This window comes from Euprymna scolopes, chromosome 6 (assembly GCF_053919585.1).
Source record: "Euprymna scolopes isolate OS-2025 chromosome 6, ASM5391958v1, whole genome shotgun sequence".
Taxonomy (NCBI): domain Eukaryota; kingdom Metazoa; phylum Mollusca; class Cephalopoda; order Sepiida; family Sepiolidae; genus Euprymna; species Euprymna scolopes.
Genome location: NC_136487.1, coordinates 124269932 through 124293174, shown reverse-complemented (window position 1 = coordinate 124293174; position 23243 = coordinate 124269932). Strand labels below are relative to the sequence as shown.

Sequence of the window (23243 nt, the reverse complement as noted above, 5' to 3'; positions counted from 1 at the left end):
AGCATTTCCAGGACCGCTGCAAAAAAGGTAGGCTCTCTCTACCATGCTAGAAAGCTACTAACGCCTGAAAGTATCCTGTACCTCTATAAAGCCACCATTCACCCATGTATGGAGTATTGTTGTCATACTTGGGCTGGTGCATCTGTTACTAGTCTCTCACTCCTAGACAAGGTTCAAAAGGGAGTCGCTAATCTGATAGGTCCTGAACTGTCATCTAAGCTTCAGCCTCTGTCCCATCGACGAAATGTAGCATCCCTCTGCCTGTTCTACAAGTATTTTAACGGTGAATGCTCCGACGAACTGTAACCACTTGTACCCCCTCGACATAAATACCCCCGACAAACCCGACAAGCAGCAAAACCCCACCCCTTCACAGTTGAGATCCCTAGATGTAAGAGAGCCTTCTACTCCAGTAGTTTCTTCCCCAGAACCACTAGACTTTGGAATTCCCTTCCAGGTTCCTGCTTCCCCAACTGTACTGACATGCAGAAGTTCAAGTGTAACATGAACCGACATCTTGCTGCCCAACTCCCCACATAGTACTCCTTTAAATTATGTCCCTGATAGTAGCCTCCTACATCAAAGTGGCAATGTGCCTTGTTTGGGGTGAAAATGTAATAAAAAAAAAAAATAAAAAAAAATTAAAAAAAACGGTAAGGATTTTTTAAATTTATTTCCATTCAATAAAACTTAAAAAAATTTTTTTTTTAAAGCAAATTTAAAAAATATTTTAAAACCTGTTTGTTTAATTATTAACAGGAGATTGTTTTTAAGTTTTTTTTTGTTTTTTTTCTCCACCGTCATATTAGCTATTCTTTTAACAACCACCATTTTAATCATTTCTTATAACGAGAACATAAGTTAAATAAAGATTACTACCTATTCCTTATTTTGGTTTGTGAAGTCAACAAAACTATTCGGAGCTAAAATTGGAGGGGGGGGGGTAAATGATGGACTTAGTCATTTTTTTTTTCTTCTAAAACTGCACCGTTTGTTCAATTTCACCAGGATTTGACGTCACCTGGAGACTTTTGGGGCTAAATGGGGATGTTGAACTTCATTTTTTTTTTTTTTTTTTTTGATGCCCCGTTCATTGTGCACTCACAGGGGACCATACATGCGTCACTTGTTTTAACATGAATAACAGATGTGTTTGTTAAGTCTCGTAGAAATGACAAAATACATTTTTGTAGATAATATACATTTATATATATATATATATATATATATATATATATATATATGCAGGATGTCTTGAAATTAACCATGTATATTGATGTTAATTTTGAAACGCCTTTTATATATGATATGGTATGTCGGCACACCGATTCTGGTAAAATTACCAAAGTTAAGCAACATTTAATCTAATGAGTATCAGATGTAACCAGACTCTCTATGTAGGAGGAAACCAACATCTTCCTGCAATAGCTGCAAAATCTAATGCCTTCATCTCTTTTGACTGGGGACTGTTTGTGAATTTGATATTCCCATAAAATTTCCTCCTTAGAGGAAGCCGGTTAAACCCGCCTACTATGTTAACAGAGGCAGGTTTCAGGATTTTTTTTTTTTTTTCTTGTATGTAGTCTTTAAAGTTATTAGAAAGATTGTGCACTGCGCAGGCAATTTTCTATATTAATCAGATTTTACTATTTGAACAAATTAAATGCACATCAAGTTTAATTATTGATAACATAAGTTTAAGGATGAATCAAACAAGTTAATTCAAAACTTATTTTTAATTCACAATCTTCACAGAACAATAATCTTTGTGATCAATCTTATTTTTCATTTGCAATCTGTCACCTTAAGATATTCTACTTAAATAGGAAAATTCAATTAAAAAAGTTTTTAATACAAATATAATAGACATATGGCATAATGACGTTGACACATCACTTCCTGTTAGATCAACAAAGTTAAGCAATGTTAAGCCTGGTCAGTACTAAAATGGTGACCATTTGATAATACAAGGTGCTATGTGTTCTGGAGAAGGGTGAACGCCACCAGGCAATTCTTGCCGAAGACCTGCTGCATGAAATAAATAATGCAGTGACCCCGAAGCCACGGAGGGTTAAGGGACTCATTCATCCATTCATAATAAATACCCTCTAACCCTTATTTCGATTAATCCAACTTTTCATTTACGATATTTTTGTCCTCATCGCAATTAACTTTCCCTTCAATCATTTTGACATATCAATTATTTCAAGCAATAAACTCGTATTTTCTTGATGTAAGGTTAAATATTATTTTTTCTATATTTTAGATGTTAAATATTGTTTTCGAATGGATGAGAATAAGATTTCTTATCCATTACTAATGTAGATTTCGTATATGTCTGAAGGCGAAGCTATACTATTACTAGCTTTTAATACTCAATTCAGATAGCATAGTATGTTTTGTTCTCGTATCACCATACCAACTTCCCAGGCATTACCTTCTTTAAAGGAAATGTATGGTTATCATAAAAACATATGCAACTGGGGAGAGCATATTATTGCTAGTGTATATGTTTACATATTTAAAAAAAAAAAAAAATCTGATATTGAGGATATATAAATGGAGGTATGAAAATAATGTCATTATTTTCATTGTGGCATGTTTTAAAGGGTATTTTGTTAATGGAAATTGCTTCAGACAAGGCATAAAGCCACTTGATGTAGCGAGTTATAAAAACAAAAACACTTCAAGGTTCAAAACTAGCCAACGATAATTGCTAAATGGATAGATTTTAGCCTAGAAGATAGCTTTGTTTGAAACATTGCTCATGGAATGTGAGGACTAAAGGACAAAATAAGGGAAGCAAGAGTTACGAGGTTTCCAAAAGTAAATCCAATGTCTACTATCCTAAAACTAGCAATTTATCTCACCAACGTTTTTTTTTTGTTTGTTTCGTTTCATATAAATAAAAAAAATTATTAGCTGTAAGATATGTATGTATAATTTCTAGACCTATCAAAAAATCTGCAGATAAAAAAATGGCCTGCTTTGGTGAACTTAGTTGTGCAAACAATGTTTTTTTTAGGAAATAAAATAAAAGGAATTTAATTATCTTTTGCAATTGAGGAGTGATGATTTGGATTGCTTTTCTCATCTTGAATTTCTCACAAATTTGTACTCTCAGCATTTCGGGCGATTTCTAACCTCTGACCTTCAGGTGCATCCTGTCAAACTCAGGGAAACTGTATGGAATTATGAACAAAATCATGGCGGCAGTGTAATAAATATAAGTAATAATCAGTTCTAAAGGACTGTCTTCTAGAGGTTGTAGGTTCAATCCTCAGTGCGGGTGATACAAAGAATCTGATTACAAATTATTTGAGACTTCCGCTTGGTCATAGATTACGGGACTTATAGATTAAATAAAGTGTTCTAGTTGAAATTTTGTACAGATTTCTGAGTTTCACAAGGTGCATCTGATAAAGATCAGGTTACATCAGCTGAAACTTTATTCTCATCTTTGCTGTTATTCTCACAGTCCAAATAATGTTGGATTAGTATTGAAGAAAAAGCATTTTCTTAACATGTTCGTAACATTGTATTATTGTGATTCTTTGAACTGCTGTTCTCATCTTTAGTGTCATTTTCTCAACGTTTCGGTTGATGTAACCTCCGACCTGTTTCGGGGGTATCTTGTCAATCTTGGGAACTTGGACAGAATTTCAAATAGAACCCTTTTTTTACTTCTTCACAGGGGGAGGGGGTAGCATGCTCTCATTCCATCAGTCATGACTGGATAGAAATCCTAAGTAATTTGCAATTGTATTTTTCAATCACCCACACTGAAAATTGAGCCTTCAAATTTCAGGAGAACATCACTTTTACAATTTTTTTTTCTAAGTACTCTAACCACTACACCACAGGTCCTTGGGGACAGTTCTAGTACAAATGTTGGGAGCCTTAAACCTATTTTATTTCTAAGAAGATCGGAGGTTACATTGACCGAAATGTTGTAAAAATGACACTTAAGATGAGAACAGTAGTCTGAAGAATCCAAATAATATGAAGAACCGATCCTGATCTAAAAAAAAAAAAAATCAGAAATGTAATAATGGCTGTAACATCTTTTTGAAGTGCATTGTCAGTTAGTGAGGCCCTGTACAAAGATCTAGGTTGTGTCGGGCTAAATTAGATGCCATTCTGTCGAATAGTTTTGGAACCTAAATGATTATTATTATTAGTAGTAGTAATAGTAGTAGTAGTAGTAATATTAATAGTAATGGTAACATTTTTACCTCAGCACGGCAAAGTTTAGATCTGTAGAGACATCGGTCAACAAAACATTGTTATTCTTTAGATTAGATGTTGCATTGGTCTACTCTATCATTTGAGTACACTGTCCATTCATTTTGGCTCCGTTGCAATTGCTTTTTTTTTTTTTTTGCTGCTTTTTGTGATAGCACACTTGCTCCTCTGCTTCGATGCATTCAGTCGAGGAGATATCGCACTACCATAGGCTTTCATTCAATGTGTCCCTTATCTCTCGTTTGGCTGCCCTTTCAGTTCATTAAATAACTTTTTAAAAAATTTAATGGTCATTCATTCTTATAACATGGCCAACTCATCAGAGTAGTGATTTTGGAATTGTTCCATTAATAGAGCAATCTTGTTTTTTTATTGATGTTTTCTATCTTATTGCCAGTATTCTACGCTATGAAGGGATGTAGAGGGCGTTATTTGAAAATGCTCTAGATATGTTTTTTTATTTATTTATTTTTATTTTTGTAAATCGTTTAAGTTTCTCAACCATATAAAAGTGATTGATTCTAAGTAAATTACCTCGAAATGCATATACTTGTATAAGAACCGATTTGTTATAGGAACTTTATAATAAAAATCATCAGTGACCTGGTAGTTCGAATTTGACTCTGTGTGTAATGATCATATCGTATGAATCCAAAGGTTCTATTGTTGGCATGGGTTTCCCCGATATTTTTCTAGTCAAATTCTTTCTAGAAAGAAAGACATCTGGTACTTATAGGAGGGACCTACCGAAGGTTGCCAACATTTTAAGTGAGAGTGATTTTTGTGGAACGAACTGGATTTGAACTTGGAACACCCTGGTCGTCGATCTGTGCCGTTAACCACTTGAGCAGTCACCTTGTATTATTATCAGCATTTACATGATATTTGAAGAAAGCGAAAATGGTCCATTCGTAAAGCACTTCACTGGATTTAGGAACAATGCTTTATCAAGATAATCGGACATTAAGTGGAATTACCTGTTATAGTAATAACTTATACTGACTTAATTCATCTACAATTTTTCAGCATAGAATATATCGGTGCGCAAATACGAGTATAATAGTTACGAAAAATACAATTTGAACATTTTTTTTTGATAGTTTTAAAAAGAATAAATTAGAAAAAACTTTAACACAAACGAATCATTCACACATTATTGAATGATTTGCTCAAGGTCAACTTTTTGCAATCACGACCTTTTTTCAAAGATTGTTATTAATTCAGTTCTTAACCAAATTCTGAGTTTTTATTTTATTGCAGTAAAATTGACTTATTCAAGGTTATATTTTCTGTAAAAGAATTGAAGTTTTGTTTGGTAAGATAAAGTTGAATGTAGAAAAGCATATATTTTAGTATAAAAATTTGAATTTGACTAAAAAATTTCATAAGAAATTAATACATTTCATTCGTATCATTTGGATTCTTCGGACTAGTGTTCTCATCTTGCGTATTATTTTCACAACGTTTTGATCGATGTAACCTCCGACCTTCTTCAGGTGTATCTTATCTAACTCTAATCTGGATGGAATTTTAAACAGAACCCTTTATTTACTTCATCATGGGGCAGTGGTTAGAGTACTTGGAAAAAATCAATTGTGAAAGTGACCTTCTCCTGAAGGTTGAATGTTCAGTTCTGTGTGGGCAACTAAAAAATATGATTGTGAATTACTTAGGATCTCTTCAGATTCCAGCGTTCGAAAAAAACATTCCAGAGTTCGGTAAGATAGACCTGAAGAAGGTTGGAGGTTACATCGACCGAAACGTTGTGAAAATGATACTCAAGATGAGAACAGTAGCTCGAAGAATCCAATTATGAATAATCAATCCTCATCTCAAAGATTCAGAAACATATTTTGTGTTTCGAAATATCAGATCTTTGTAATTTTTAGAAATGGAGAATATTGAATTAAGACTAAATGATAATTTCCCAATGAGTAAAGCAGATGCCATGACCTGAAACTGAAACAATCTATAGTCTTAGATTTTACAAACTGACCTATTTAGCTTTTTTTTTAAAAATAAATAGAGCTTAAAACATTACCTCAACAAAATAAATATTGCTTTGGTGTGACGTCATATGTAAAAATATGAATTAAAGCATAAGGGATGAAAAAAAAAAAAAAATGAATGAGTAAACTTTATCAATAGTGTTGGAAATTGTTTTAATGGTCCAAAACAATTTATTTTGCTTTAACTATTGTATTTAGGTCTTTCACGATTATGTTATAATTCTCACAACCTTGCAAAAATGTGATCAGAAGGAGCATAAAAAGTCAAGTACGTCCAAGGATGGAGTACTGCTGCCACATCTGGGCAGGAGCTGCTAAAAACAACCTATCCTGCCTTGACAGAGTACAAAATAGACTTTGTGGCGTAGTGGAAGATGTCCTTTTCGCTTCCCTGCAACCTCTCTCCCACAGGAGACGTTGCAAGCCTGTCTTTGTTTTATCGTTACTTCCACAGCAAGTGCTCGTCTGAGCTCCAATCTCTGCCCCCCCTCGCCAATCTTTCACGAAAAACACCCGTCTGCTGAAACCACTATCAAAAATTTTCCCCACTCTTTATCTGTGCCAAAACCAAAATGTAGATTCCATGAACAAAGCTTCTTTCTTAGAAGTGCACGCCAGTGGAAGTCTGTTCCATTTGTCGGTTTCCCACCTGACTACAACCTGGATGTCTTCAAGTCCAACATAAACAAATTCCTCATGAACCGCCCCCTTAAGACACTTTATCAAATCTCCAATACTAATGTACTGTACATGCAATAACTCTAATCCCTGAGTGGCTTCCGGGCCTTGGTAGGCGATGACTACCTTGTAAATGTGTGTATATATATATATATATATATATATATATATATATATACCGTAATTAAAAAAAATAAAACTTGGATTGAAAAATGACTTGCTTAATTTTTAATTATTTTTTTTATATAATTTCATCATAAAATGGTACACCTACTTGATTTGTCATTGGTCTTAACAAAATGGGTTGTTTAGAAAGACTTTTTCACTATTTTGAGAGGAGGAGTTATTTTATATTCGACAGCAAGCTGAAAATCTTTGCGAAAACTTGAATATGCAAATTTTCCCAAATTTTTATAATCGATTTAGAAAATATCTAAACCAATGGGATCATTTAAGTTGTAAAGAAAAATAATCCTTACATAAAAATTGAACAAGTTGATTTAAGAAAAATTTAATTTGAAAATTTGGTGCTTAATCAATAATCTGAACACTTAAAAATGAAAAGGAAAGAATATGCCCAGTCTGTTAAATCCAAGGTAGCTGATCAGCGGCTTGGTTCCCACCAGTTTTGGCAAATAACAAATAGGATCCTGAACAGAAGTGTGCGTTCTATCCCAACCATTATCAATGGACCACAGGTTATCTCGTCAGCGTCAGACAAGGCCAAACTATTTGCAAAGAACTTTGCAGCTAATTCTACCCTATGCGACGAAGGCCATCAACTCCCCATATTTCCTCCTATAACACAGAACAAGCTAGGTAATATACAAATATCCGTGCATGAGGTCGCCAAGCTAATAAAAAACCTAGATTCCAGTAAAGCAACTGGCCCTGATGGCATCCCAATTATAGTGTTAAAAAAGCTTCAACCAGAACTTGCTCCCATACTTACGAAACTATTTAAGCGCTGCCTTAAGGAGAAGTGCTTTCCGACCCCCTGGAAGACCTCATCAGTTTGCCCTGTATTTAAGAATTCAGGTGATAAGTCATCTCCCTCTCAATATAGACCAATAAGTCTTCTCTGTGTTATGAGTAAGTTACTGGAATCAATATTAAATAGAGAAATAGTCAACCACCTCAGCAGAAACAACCTTCTTAGTGACACACAATATGGTTTCCGCTCTGCAAGATCTACCGCAGATGTGCTGACGGTTATATCCCACAGGATTAGTGAATCTCTTGACAAAGGCTTCCTTTCTAGGGCAATTGCTCTTGACATATCAAAGGCCTTTGACAAAGTATGGCATAAGGGTCTACTTCACAAGATTTCCAGCTACGGTATAACTGGAAATGTTTTCTCAATCATTAAATCATTTCTCTCCGATAGGCTCATAAGAGTAGTGGTAGATGGACAAAAATCGGAGGCCTGCAATATAAATGCTGGAGTCCCTCAGGGGTCAATCCTCGGCCCAACTCTCTTCCTGATCTACATCAATGACCTCCCTAAACACATACTTAAATCATTCGTTGACATCTATGCTGATGACACGACCATCTACGGCAACACATCAAAGGCTGTAAATGACGAAGTTCTCTCGGATTCTCTCTCCTCTGATCTCGAGCGCGTGGTTCAGTGGGGGAAGATGTGGCTAGTTACCTTTAATGCATCTAAAACCAAACTCCTATCCTTACATCATCAACGCTCTGATCCCCAGCTGGCATCAATTGTGATGGATGGCTCTCGTCTGGGTGAGGCCCCGTGTTTTGACAAGCTTCTGGGTTTGACCTTTACTCCTGATCTGAAATGGAACACGTACATCAAGTCTGTTGCCAAGGTCGCAGGAAAGATGGTGGGATCCTTCTACCGCTCCAGAAGATATCTCACTACTGATGCAATTCTCTATCTATATAAAAGCCAAGTACGGCCAAGGATGGGATACTGTTGCCATATCTGGGCAGGAGCTGCCAAAAACAGCCTATCATGCCTTGACAGAGTACAAAATAGACTTCGTGGTTTAGTGGGGGATGCCCTTTTCTCTACCCTGCAACCCCTCTCCCACAGAAGAGACGTTGCGAGCCTATCCTTGTTTTATCGTTATTTTCATGGCAGGTGCTCGTCTGAACTCCAATCCCTGGTCCCCCCTCGCCAAACTTTCACGAAAATCACCCGTCTAGCTGAATCCACTGTAAAAAATTTCCCCCACTCTATATCTGTGCCTAAATCAAAACGCGGATTTCATGAGCAAAGCTTCTTTCTTAGAACTGCACGCCTGTGGAACTCTGTTCCGTCTGCCTGCTTCCCTCCGGACTACAACTTGGATGTCTTCAAGTCTAATGTTAACAAATTCCTAATGAACCGCCCCCCTAATTAAACACTTCATAAAATCTCCTCACTAACGTGATGTACTTGCAATAACCCTTATCCCTGAGTGGCTTCCGGGCCTTGATAAGTGGTGATCACTGTGTAAAAAAAAAAAAAAAAAAAAAAAAAAATATCTTTTTTTTTTTTTTTTTTTTTTTTTTAAAATATTAATGATACAAGGCAAAAAGTAACTCGATGATAATGGTTAGCAAGATTGTCCGTTGGATGATGGAATAGTACTATGAAAGTATTAAATTTTTTTATTAATTCAGGATGGCTTGACAGATACTTGTTGACATATTTTAAAACAACCATGTAGACAGTAGGGAAACAGTCTTGCAGTAATGGATTCCACAGGTGCGAATTTCTTTGGAAATGGACGTTCCATTTGATTTTAGCTTGTTTTGTTTTATGGCATATCAACTCTTTCCGGAATCTGGTCATTTTGGTAAAAGTTTTCATGCTTTTTTCGATAGACATTGTATTTTTTTGTGTAAAAAAAAAAAAAAAAAAAAAAAAAAAAATCGCTCATAATGTTTTTTTGGGATTAACCAATTTTTATGTTTTGTTTTATTTCAGCTTGTGTGGTGCGTTCCAATGCACTTTCATTCATCTATGGCATTTTGCTGCTGTTGACTCCTTTATTTAAAAGTCCAACTTCAGAATCCATAAAAGGTAAGTTAAGCATTTCATTATTACTTCATATTAAGGAGAAAGTGTATATGCCGACCGTTTATTTAGTGGTGTGTTTGTCAGTATTACATTTAATCTAACTTAATTTGATTTGAGAGCAAATAGGAGGAATGAAGTCAAAAGGTCTAAAGTTTTTGTAAATCCCTTAATGACTGGGTGTTGAATTAGACTGCTTCCAGGGTTCGGATTTTAAAAATTTGCTCCAAATTGCATTATTATTATTAATTACCTGTGTCCAATTTCGGTTTAAATTTACTATTTAATCGTGTGTGTGTGTGTGTGTGTGTGTATTAATAATTGTAAATTATGAATCAGTTTCAAAAGGAGAAAACAAAATCAAATTGAGTATACAATCGTTTTGGAAACTATTCATTTTATTAATATTGACAATAATTGCCATTAGTACATTAAAACTTTGTTCTTCTAGACTTCTGGTCTAATTCCCTCTCTCTCTCTCCCTCTCATATATAGCAAAAAATTAGTGTTGGGACAATTAATCTGAACCGAGAAACCAAAAAATCATAACTTTTTGGGGGTATCAAAATCGGAAACATTTGTGCCTATTTCCCAATGCCAAAAACGATGCTTTTAATTGTCTTATTTGATTTTGTTGAAAGCAAAATCTTTCATTGCTAGTAGTAAAATAATGTTTATTGATTTTTAAACTACACGTAAAACTAAAATCTATAGATTGTCGCCTGTAAGTGTATTTTTACGTTTGAGAAAATGTACTTTTAACATAATTGGGGAGAAAAAATAGGAACTTCATAGTTAGATATTAAGCGATTTATAAAGAATCAAAATCAGGAATTTAGTACTGAATTGGTAATTGTAATGGAATCGAGGAAAGATGTTGAAATCGTCCCATCACTAATATAATCTTCATCCTTTTAAGAGATACCCAAGTTAATCTGGGGATTTAGTATGTGTTACATAGTAGCAATCATTTAATGAAAAAGTTTGGCGGTCAGAAGAGGAGGTGCATCGAACATAAGTTATGCAAATTACATGATTTCCAGATGGTAAATCAATCAAAAGTTAACACATCATATTTTTTACCACTCCCAATCATTTGAATTTAAAATCGTTTTCATTTTCTTATCCTTTCTTTCGTTTTCACTCCTTTCTTCATATTTATTTTATTTGTTTGCGGACTGTTATCCTCATCTTCATAGTTGTTGTTGCTTCACTACGTTTCGCCCAACTATTCCTCTGGAAGAGTCAGGTGATTAACTGTGACGGGAGAAGAATGCTGAATCCCTTAATTTGATCCTCAGTAATTACTGCCTTCCATAGTTGTCGTCTCACCACATTTAGGCTAACTAATCCTCTGGCCAGCTTTGGATGGGATTGAAACTACTATCTTCAGACAATGCTCACCTGGAACCATACAGATTTAACGCCTCTATCCACTGCGCCACGTTGTGAGACAAGAACTATGAAGATGAGGATAACAGTCCACAAATAAATAAAATAAATATACAAATTACTCTTCTCAAAGTATTCCAATAATCAAATAATCTTTTCTTAATATTTTATGCATAAAGGCACTATGATTTTTCATTACTTAGCAGTCTGGATTAGTATTGGGGTGATTAATCTGAGTGGGGAATCAAAAAAAAAAAAAAAAAAAAAAAAAAATTGGAACCTTTTGAGGTATCAGAAAGATTTTAGCCTAATTTCTAGTTCCAGAATCACTACTTTTATTTGTTTATTTTAATCTTAATTTTTCATTGCTCATACTAATGATGAAACGTTAAATATTAATTGTTAAAACTGCTAATAAAACAAAAATTAATAGATCGTAACAGATTTAGATAAAAACTAGTCTGGGTGTCCGGCGTTGCCCGTGTGTGTGGAGGTGTGTTGAGCAAAAAAAAAAACAAAAGTGGTAGCAGGCAGAAAAAGAATATGAAAAAAAAAATGACATCACCAAACCGGAAGTGACGAAAGTTTAAATTAAAGCTAGTCAATTGTAAAGAAGGGATGACTTTTGGAAATATCGGCGAAAAAAGCGACCCCTCCCTGTAGAAAAGTGCCCAGTTGAGGGTGAAGGAATTAATGTTTTTACCCAATTTTTCGATATCTGTCATCCGAAGGGTCGAGCTTCAAAACAATATGGATCTCATAAAAATCCGTCACCTCTGTCTAAAGTTTTAGGCAGACATACAAACATACATTTAAACACAGGTGGGATTTATATTATAGACTAGCGGAGGTACCCGGCGTTGCCTTGGTGTTTGGAGGTGTGTTTGGTGTTAAATAAAAAAGAAACCGGGGAGGGGGGTAAAAGTTGGTAGGATCGAACCTGAAGCCCTGAGGTGAACTTTGAAAATAAAATCGGCCAGCCAGAATGAGTTGTTTGAATTTATTTAAGAACCAAATTGACAGGTGCGCGCACGGCTATTCAGCAAATGAGGTCAATGACCAGGTTTGTTTGTTATAAGCGAAGTAAAAAAAGAAAACAACGTTAAAACTTAAGCGGGGGGGGGGGGTAATGAAAACATTGAAAAAAAAACACAAAAGAAACTAACGTAAGGCAAACGAACGATGTTAAATGTAAAATTCGAAAAAACAAAAAAGAAATGGCTTAAATAAGCCTGTTTCGATATTAAAATTTAAAAAAAACGGTGGGTACCCGGGTGTTTTTGGGTGTGTGGTCGGGGGTTGATAAGCGAAGTAAAAAAAAAAAACAAATAAAAAACGAACGTTACGTGAAAAATGGCTTAAATAACACTGGTTCAATATTTAAATTTAAAAAATCGAAAAAAAAAGACATCTCCCACCACGATTCGAACCCAAAACATTTAGATAATAAACCAACGTGCTAATCAACTGACCTAACACGATGTACACGAAATTTGCTCAGTTTTTCAACTATTTAAAGTAAATCAGGTCATGACGTCATCTGACGCATGTGTAGAACCGGTCGAGAGGGCCGTTTTTATTTACCCCACCCCCCACCCACCCCCGTCGAATATTGTCGATTTCGGGGTGAAAAAAAATGAACGTTTTTGGCCAATTTTTCGATATTTTTTGAGCGAAGAATGGAGCTTCAATATGATACCGAGTTTGTGAATTTTTGTTGTCTATCGAAAGTTTTTAGCAGACACACAAACATACACACATACATACATTTTCGCTTTTATATATATATATATATATATATATATATAGATGGCGCCAGAAAAATTAATCTGGTTCGATAAATAAGAAACAAAAAATGGCACAAGTGAAAATTATAGATGAAAATGTCGTAATCAGTTTCTCGAATTTTGCAGCAATGGTTAAAGGGAAAACATGAAAAATGTTATCAAATTAAAAATAAAATGATATCTACATTAAGAAAACAACGGAAATTCAATTTTAAAAGACAATTTTAGAATCAAAATCAGAAATTTAGAATGGAATCAGTAATGGTATTGGAATCAGGAAAATATTAGAATCGTCTCATCACTAGTGTGTATTTTTTTAAAGAAAAATAACTCTGTAAATAACTCTTTAATGATGAACTAAGGAAAAATTGATTTCATTTTGTTTTAGAGCATTAATTTTCGTTAGATATACACGTGAGAATAATATAAATCCGTTTTAAATTTACAAATAATGATACCGAGTTATAGCAAGTTGTTTCTCTTTTTTTTTTTTTTTTTTATATAAAGATGTTTCTATATTTGTCATTCAAAACATTTCAAGCTGCTACTCCTTATCTATACACATGTTTATTATTAAAAAATGTTATTGCGAATAAGCAGCCGGAAGTGACGTTACACTAGTGGCCAAGACTCTAATCAGCTTGACCTGTAAACAGCTGTCGGTTTCTTTTCTTTTAAGTTTGGATTTTATGTTGTATCTATAATAAAAAGGTTTTTAATGCGTTGTATTTTTTTTTTATATTCTGCAATATAATAAAGAGCAATGCGTGTATAATACATACTATTTGTTTTATATCAACATATGTTGCTACACATTCATGAGCATGTTTTGGTCAGCCATTTACCTGGTGCTACCAGATCATGCGGTCTGAATATATTGGCTTCCTGAGACGAAATGCAACTAACATTGATGCTTTTTGCTTTTCTACTTCTTTTTACAAAACTTAATTATGTTCTACAAAAACAACCCACCTTTTCCCCCTTTTCTTTCGTCCTATTTCCCCTTTTTCTTTCTATTTACCCCACTTCTTGACTGGTTTCCTAACTTAAAATGTCCCAGACATTAATACTGTAACCCTTTTCCCTCTCCCAGTGCAAAATTAATTCATGTTCTACAGGGCATGGAACAAAAACGATAAAATCTATATATATATATATATAAAAGCGAAAATGTATGTATGTACGCTTTTCCTCGATGTCCACAAAAGGCTTCTTTCAGAGAAGCGCTCGCTCGCTTCACAACTTAAAACTTTTTATATCATCTGTAAATTGTAATATCTCACTCTTAACCACGGAGCCCGCTTGTCTATTTAATTTTATCGACTTTCAAACGTTAATTATTCGACATTTCCCGCATCGGCACGCGTTACATTCGGTTTTCGGTATAAACAAAAAGCAAAACTCGACTCTAATTACTGGCCAAAAGCCAGACTGGCCCGCGTGCTCTCCGGGGCCCGGGCGACAAGATCAAGGTGTGGTGTCTGTTCCGACAGATGCTGCAAGCAAGGACCAGATGTGGGGGCAAACCCACATGCCTGACCTTTAACCAGCTCCCATTTCCCACCTCTTGGGAGCTGGTCCCCTTCTTCCCTTCCCCCTCCCTTCACTCCTCACATTAAAAATTGGCCTTGTGCCTAATTTGCTCGGTTGGGGAGCAAATAAATACCTACTGGCCGAAAGCCAGTGGTCTCTAGAGAGCTAAGTAATGTTTGGTCAATGTCGACTTCGTCCCGTACAAAATGCTAACTGCTGAATACCTATCGCCGTCACGTAAATCAAAAACGCGCACCTGTTTTTTTTTTTCACACTTTACTATTTTCCAACTGCGCGTCAAGGCTTCGTTTTTTTTTCACGGGCACCCGTTTTTGTTTTTTTTTCACATTTCGGGTTTTTTTTCACACACACCTACAAACACCCGGGCAACGCCGGGTACCCCTCGCTAGTCCCCCATAAAACAACAAACCAAACACTACAACCAGTGATTGAAGAATAAAAATCTTTTACAAAATAACTGGATGCAACATGATTACTATTTCCAAAATGACTGGATTTGGCATTAAATAACCTGAAAAGGGTTGATATGCCGTAAAACAAAACTAATCCGCCAGTTACAAATAACTAGAAGGCCTCTACAGACGATATTGCTAATACAAAAGATTGTGGACTTTACTTTTGTATAAGCAATATCACCCGAGGAGATCTCTAGTTACACATAACTGCCTAACTGAAACCTGCTCATGAATGTGTAATGACATAAATGCTTATATAAAACAAATAAAAAGTATATCTTGTCTTACTTAGGTATTGAGCACTATTGTATGAACCTCATTACAATTTTATTGGTTGCTTCACCTGTGGAAAATATTAACCTGGAATAATTATATTGCTACAGCCACAGTATTTTACGATGTACTCCTTCAGAGAATTTATAATTACACTGTCTAATTTAGTGCATAAAAAAAGTTCCATCTGACCGGGTCGTCGAACACTCTTTCTAATGGCCTTCTGCATATGTCCACTTGTAAATACATAAATAAACTTTAATTCCGTTCACCGTGATTGTTAGATTGGCCATATGGATCTAGGGGTTCAGACAGAAATTAAAATGTTGACTTGAATCTAAGGTGACCAGCGGAACATTCATCCTCTACATCACTGATTCCTGATGAAGGATGAAACTGATGCGTATGTGAATAAGAAATTAAAACGTATATAATATTTAAAAAAAATCAAGACAAAATAAAAGATGAGAGCATCATATTGTCTATTTTGTGAAAATATATAAAAAAATCAAGACAAAATAAAAAATGAGAGCATCATATTGTCTATTTTGTGAAAATATATAAAAAAAATCAAGACAAAATAAAAAATGAGAGCATCATATTGTCTATTTTGTGAAAATATATAAAAAAATCAAGACAAAATAAAAAATGAGAGCATCATATTGTCTATTTTGTGAAAATATATAAAAAAAATCAAGACAAAATAAAAAAATGAGAGCATCATATTGTCTATTTTGTGAAAATATATAAAAAAATCAAGACAAAATAAAAGATGAGAGCATCATATTGTCTATTTTGTGAAAATATATAAAAAAAATCAAGACAAAATAAAAAATGAGAGCATCATATTGTCTATTTTGTGAAAATATATAAAAAAAATCAAGACAAAATAAAAAATGAGAGCATCATATTGTCTATTTTGTGAAAATATATAAAAAAAATCAAGACAAAATAAAAAATGAGAGCATCATATTGTCTATTTTGTGAAAATATATAAAAAAAATCAAGACAAAATAAAAAATGAGAGCATCATATTGTCTATTTTGTGAAAATATATAAAAAAAATCAAGACAAAATAAAAAATGAGAGCATCATATTGTCTATTTTGTGAAAATATATAAAAAAAATCAAGACAAAATAAAAAATGAGAGCATCATATTGTCTATTTTGTGAAAATATATAAAAAAAATCAAGACAAAATAAAAAAATGAGAGCATCATATTGTCTATTTTGTGAAAATATATAAAAAAATCAAGACAAAATAAAAAATGAGAGCATCATATTGTCTATTTTGTGAAAATATATAAAAAAAATCAAGACAAAATAAAAAAATGAGAGCATCATATTGTCTATTTTGTGAAAATATATAAAAAAAATCAAGACAAAATAAAAAATGAGAGCATCATATTGTCTATTTTGTGAAAATATATAAAAAAAATCAAGACAAAATAAAAAATGAGAGCATCATATTGTCTATTTTGTGAAAATATATAAAAAAAATCAAGACAAAATAAAAAATGAGAGCATCATATTGTCTATTTTGTGAAAATATATAAAAAAAATCAAGACAAAATAAAAAATGAGAGCATCATATTGTCTATTTTGTGAAAATATATAAATGCTCGATTATAAAAACTGATAATCATGAAGCTCAATAATTGAGTCAGTTTATTTTGACTTTAATTTTTATTGGTTTATGAACATTACTAAATTTTAATGTTAACATTTCTGGTTAAAAAATATAAGGTGTATGTACATATATATACAGGGTGCTCGCTAGAAAAGCGGAAAATTCAAAGACTAATTTTTACAAAGTTTTTCAAAGACAAATGTTATATTATACTCATAGATGCTCAAAATGTCGTCCGTGCACTTCACTGCAGCGTCAAACAACGATTTATTTTTACGAAACTTACACGGCACCAATAAAAAAAAATAGCAATGACGCATTTTATTCATGATCTAAGCTGACCTTCAAATTTCCCGCTTTTTTAGCGACCACCCTGTGTGTGTGTGTGTGTGTGTGTGTGTGTGTGTGTGTGTGTGTGTGTGTGTGTGTGTGTGTGTGTATATATATATATATATATATATATATATATATATATAATCTCCATATCCGTCTTGTTACAAGTTAGAAAGTATAAAGCTTTCAGACGAATAAGGGAAGGGGCGGAGTTCAAATGAAAGTTGTATACTTGTGATATGTTAGGTTTTAGTTGGTTTAATACTTTTTTATTTTTTATTTTAAAGTGTAATCGTGCATGGTTCTCTTTTGCTAATGGTAGTTGAATATGTTTTTATTATTTATTCATTTGAAGTCCGGATTAATTAAATCTTGTTTTATTTCTATTAGTCGCTGAGCATATTTTCATTATTCATTAACTTGTGTGTTGGAGGTTGTTGTGATTTCTCTACCGCTGCTCACTGTTGTGTTGCCCGGAGAAGCCTCATGAAATTACTGCCAGACCATTACATCTAGGCACATTTCCTTTGTTTTGGCGCAAAGGCTTTTCAGTTTGTATTCAATTTGCCATGCTGCTTGGCAGTGAGAGATGGGCCCCTGAACACTTCTGATCTGCAACAGCTTTGGCATAATGATTGTGTCGTGATCAAGTGGATGTGCAGCTGATAAATTGAACGAAATGATCCCATTAATTATTTAACTTGATATTGATGGGATGTCTTGCACACTAGGTATTTCAGGTGGTTTGGCCACCTTTTGCACCAAACTCGTTATGTGTCTGAGCCTAAGAAAACATGGTAGACTGAGGAGGATGTGATTCAAGTGTGTAAGATGTGATATACTTGCACAAAAATTGACTGATGTTAATCCTTCAGACTGGACTGCATAAATGACAAGGTGCAAGATATTTTGTACTGTTGCCTATTAGACGGTGTGTGCGTGTCTGATATATGACAAACTGAAGCAATGAAAAATAAAATTTACATTAGTTATTAGTTCATGAAATGTTTAAACAACTAATATAAATAATTTCCCTTATTCCATGGAGTTTCGAAAATTAGGCTTTTCTCTTCAGAAGAAATAACTAGAAAAATAAAAATAAAGACTATAGAATTCTGGATTCAAATTTAAGTGGAATTATTCATGTCAATATTTATGGATTTCTGACTTGAGATTTATTTAACCAACCACTACATTGCTCACAGATTTTGTCATTTGACTCTGTTTAGATTCATGTACTTCATTGATTAACTTCCTTCCACTATTTTTAAATCCATTCTTTGAACATTTTATTTTTTCTATCAAACTGTTGGATTGGCAGGTGACCTTGGGAAGAGAAGTATTCGATGACTGATTTGCACACCCGCAAATGGATTCCATGTGTGGAATTCAGGACTTTCCACCATTGTCTATTGGAATGCATAATTTGATTCGGAAATATGTGAGAGGATATCGGTCAAAGGATTTGAGACAATATCTAATGGGAAATAGTAAACATTTCAGGAGAAAAGAATGTTTATATAAATCGTCACAAACAGAAAACGGGGCAGTCAGTTGGTCAAAGAGAGAGAACAAGGTGACACCTCTTCATTGCCAACATCCACATCAACTCCACATGCCTTCACTGATATTAAACACTTCTCATAACTTTAAAATCCCAAACTGTTTGTCTGTAAAATAAAAACAATATATTTTATAGATCAGCTGTGTTTTGTTTTACTTGCTGTCAGTGTGTGTGTGTGTGTGTATATATATATATATATATATATATATATATATATATATATATATATAATCAAAGACCAGTGACAACAGTAAATTCAACAATTATATAGACTGAAAAGTGCATTTTGAATGACCGGCTGCAGCAAATATGTAACAAAACTTTGCTGAAAAAAGCAAATTTTCTTTTATTAGTCGAAAGAAATTCTTGTATTTAAAATTTTCAAAGTTTTAAAATTTATGCGATCTTTACTTTCTTTACTTTTATTTTGATAGTTATTTCTTCTGAAGAGAAATCTCATTATTGAAACTCCATGGAATAAGGAAATAAATTCTATTTTTTTTATATTATTTATTTGAATATCTGAATTGATAATGTTTAATTTTATTTTTCATTGTTGCAATTTGTCTTGTATTAATACTCTATCTATATCGAACATTCCTTTCTCGTGATAGGAGTTAATATAAAATATTTATATCATTCACATAGATACATAATGAATTCTCCCGTCATGTTCAACGTAGAAGGTTCTGATAAGATTCTTCACTGTTTCAGTGGTGCTTATATCATTGGTGACATCTTAATCGATTCAGTAATTTGCATTATAATTCACAGCAATTGCAACTGGAAGCATTGGATGAGATCTCTAGTTACACATAACTGCCTAACTGCCAGACAGACACTTTCACTTATATATATAAAAGTGAACGTACCTGTGTGTGTGTGTGTGTGTGTGTGTGTACATTTCCCTACACAATAACTGTCAATTTTAAGTCTACAGACTCGAAATTTGATATACAGGGTACTGAGATTTGGGAAAATCTATGTGATCGGTTTTCGGCCAGAAATTTGTCTGTTAAGGGGCCAAAGTTCAACGATTTGACCTCTGAGAACTCTATCAAACTCCTCAGACGATTTTGGGTCTAAACACTTGAAATTTTAGATATAGGTTCCTTGGACATGGATCTAACTTAATAACTTGATTTGAGCCCAAAACAATAAATGTTAAGGGGTCATAATAGGGGTCAAAGTTTAAAAATAAATTGACCGCTTTTTTTTTTTTTTTTTTTGCTCAACATACACTTCCAAAACACCCGGGCAACGCCGGGCTGAAATCCTAGTAGATATATATAGCGAGATTCGAAATGTGGACTCCATGGAAAGAAGCCCAAACCTCTTCCACCGGCCTATCTTGTGCGACTGCTGGATATCGCGCTTTTTTATGTAGATGCTATTTGTTTACTTTTTTTTAATCAATTCAATTATTTATACATACGTGCATTTTTACTTAAATGCGAGTTGGGAATAATTTTTCCTTCTACCAATTTGGTACCCCCAAATGGGGAGCAGCATATATATATTTTTAATATCATTATCCACTGACATGTGTTTCGTCGTCTATGACTCCTCAGACTGGCTGAATCTAGCAAGATTCAAAATCCGAACTCCGACCAAGATAGGCTTCTTTCCATAGGGTCCCGATTTCGAATCTCTAACGAGTCGTAGGACCTCAACATTAGTAATGCGGTCCTGCCAGCGGATTCCAAGGACGGAACGTAGAGCACGCGTGGTGTGATATTTCTCTAATTTTCTTTTGTTTTTGGTACCACATCCAAGTCTCACATCCATAGAGGAAGGAAAGAACCATTTCAGTTTTGTACTCGAACGTATGTTATGTTGACTGAGCACTTTGTTTTATTCTTCCTAAAGCTTGGCTGACTTTGTTCAATACAAATCTGATATAATAGATATATTACAAAGCCAAATTTTGTGAAGTTGGACTTTTTTTTTTCTTTTTCTTTTTTTTTCTTCTTTTTTTTTTAAACAAAAATTGTATTCATCCTTTTTCAAAGCGCATACACCTTAACTAAGGAAGGAACAAGCAGAATTTATATATATATCAGGGGCGGAGATGGGACTAGTGCCACTCGTGCCCGGCACGACCAATAACTCGGTCAATGTTATTTAAAATGGATTAAAAACCATCAAGCAATTACGTATCTATTCAAGTTTCGATAACTAAGTAGCCAAAAGTTCCTAAATATATCTGGGAATAATACAACGATGCTGTTTTTAACGGATGGCCTTTGTCCGGCCACCGTCAGATCCATTGAACATCCCATAAAAGCGGCTACAATGTTGTGTATAGAGTTGTGAATTTAATTGCTAACCTGGTTAGTTGTTATAGTCATCAATTTTTTTATTCTAATAAACATATTTTTCTCGTCATAGTAATGAACATCTCTTTTCTTCTATACTTTTGAAAGGAAAAAAAAATATCTTATCTACTGTATTAACAAGACTACAGATTATATAGTGTCTTGATTGTTAACAAAAAAAAACACCATGCAAGATACGTTAGTCAATCTGTGCTATACAATGGAGAATCACGCAATAGCAACTATGGTGACTTTACTTCGGGTCCACGGACCACGGGTTGGGAACTGAAGTTTACAGAGGGCGGCGGGCACGAGTAGTAATAATAGGCTAGAGTCGCCACTGATATATATATATATATATATATATATATGTATCAATCTTTATCTCCAAAATTCAGAAACATAATAGAAATATTGTGTTCAATGGCTGTTGGCACAAGGGATGCATTTGTCTGAACAAAAAAATGAACCCCCGACCTTCTTCAGGCGTATCTTGTAAAACTCAGGAATGTTTCTGTAGAGCTCTAGAATTTGTAGGAAATTTTAAACGAAACCCTTTATTTAATTCGGGGAAGGTGGGTAGCATGCTTTTGTTCTGTTCTTTCAGCGATGATCTGGTGTATTTTTAGTAGTATTGCCTGCACTGAGGATTGAACCTTCATTTTACAACTGAATTTTTTACCTAATACTTTATCTGTTACACCACTTGGCCTTTCACAAAGATTCCCGAGTTTGTGAGTTTGAAAAAATACACCTGAAGAGGGTCGGACGTTACATCGGCCGAAACGTTGTGCAGAAAAGCATTCAAAATAAGAACAGTAGTCCAAATAATCAAAAATATCAATCCTTAACTCAAAAATTCACAAACAAAATAAAAATTGCATTCAATGGCTGTTTGCGTTTGCACAAGAGATGTTTGTTTCAACGAGAATGACAATACTCGATGGATGGCGGCAGGTGGGTGCAGTGGGGGCTACACTTAACAGCTGATTAACTTTATAACCTTAATCCATGATAATTAATCCAATCAGCCTGTAGGATTTATTTACAGACTTGTCTAATTCATCAATCAATTTGTTTTGTGTCGATCTTAGTCTGGCAGAAAAAACAAGAAAAACAAAACAAATGTTGCGTCACTTGTTAGTACGCATTTGTTGTCATTAATTAGATTGCTTTGCATTTAAACGCTGTTATTGCAGGCTTTTATTGTTCATAGATTCTGTATTATTAGGTATAAATGTTTTAATTGCTCTTCTCTCTCCGATTATTTTTTATTCCATCAGTTAGTAACGTCTTTTTAGGCGTGCTTTCTATTTTTTTCACCAACACTAGAGGTCTAGTGTTGTGTGATCAGGCCGTCTGAAGCTACCAGCTTCCTGGCATAAAATACACCAATGCCATTGTGGTTTTTTTTTCCCATTTTTTTCTTTCTTTTTGCAAAACTCAGTTTTGTTCTACAAAGTTAAAAACAATTTTCCTCTACAAAACAACCAAACCAAATGTATACACATTCGAAGATCTAAATAACTTGAAGCATAAAAACTTTTCCAAAATTTCTGGATTCGACGTTAAATAACCTGGAAAAAAAAGGGTGGATATGCCGTAAAACAACCAAACCAACTAACACCAGTGTTGAACTTTTAAATTATCTAAAAAAGAAAACAAATTTTTTTATATAATCTTTTTTATACTATCTCTCTGTCATATATATATATATATATATATATATATAAGTGCTGATAAGACTTTATTCAAATAAAAAAATTAAATAAAATTGTATGGTCTCAAAAACAATCGTACACTGATTGGTTGGTGATTTTCCTAGAAATCGTTTAAACATTTGCTCATATATATATATATATATATATATATATATATATATATATATATAAGGAATCAATACATGATATATTATGAAATAAAATGCTGCGAAGGTAATATATGGAAAGATAAAGAAAAACAAATTAAACACGG

At 33.8% G+C, this 23243-nt stretch overlaps 1 protein-coding gene across 3 annotated transcripts in view; it reads left to right on the top strand.

Annotated features, from left to right (window-relative positions):
* LOC145277924 (piezo-type mechanosensitive ion channel component 1-like) overlaps positions 1-23243 on the top strand; it is a 562742-nt gene that overhangs the window by 129156 nt on the left and 410343 nt on the right. For all 3 annotated transcript variants that reach the window (XM_080129998.1, XM_080129997.1, XM_080129996.1), the window contains exon 2: positions 9874-9969. In XM_080129998.1, the coding sequence (XP_079986124.1) occupies positions 9874-9969 (96 nt within the window). The remainder of the gene's footprint in view (positions 1-9873; positions 9970-23243) is intronic.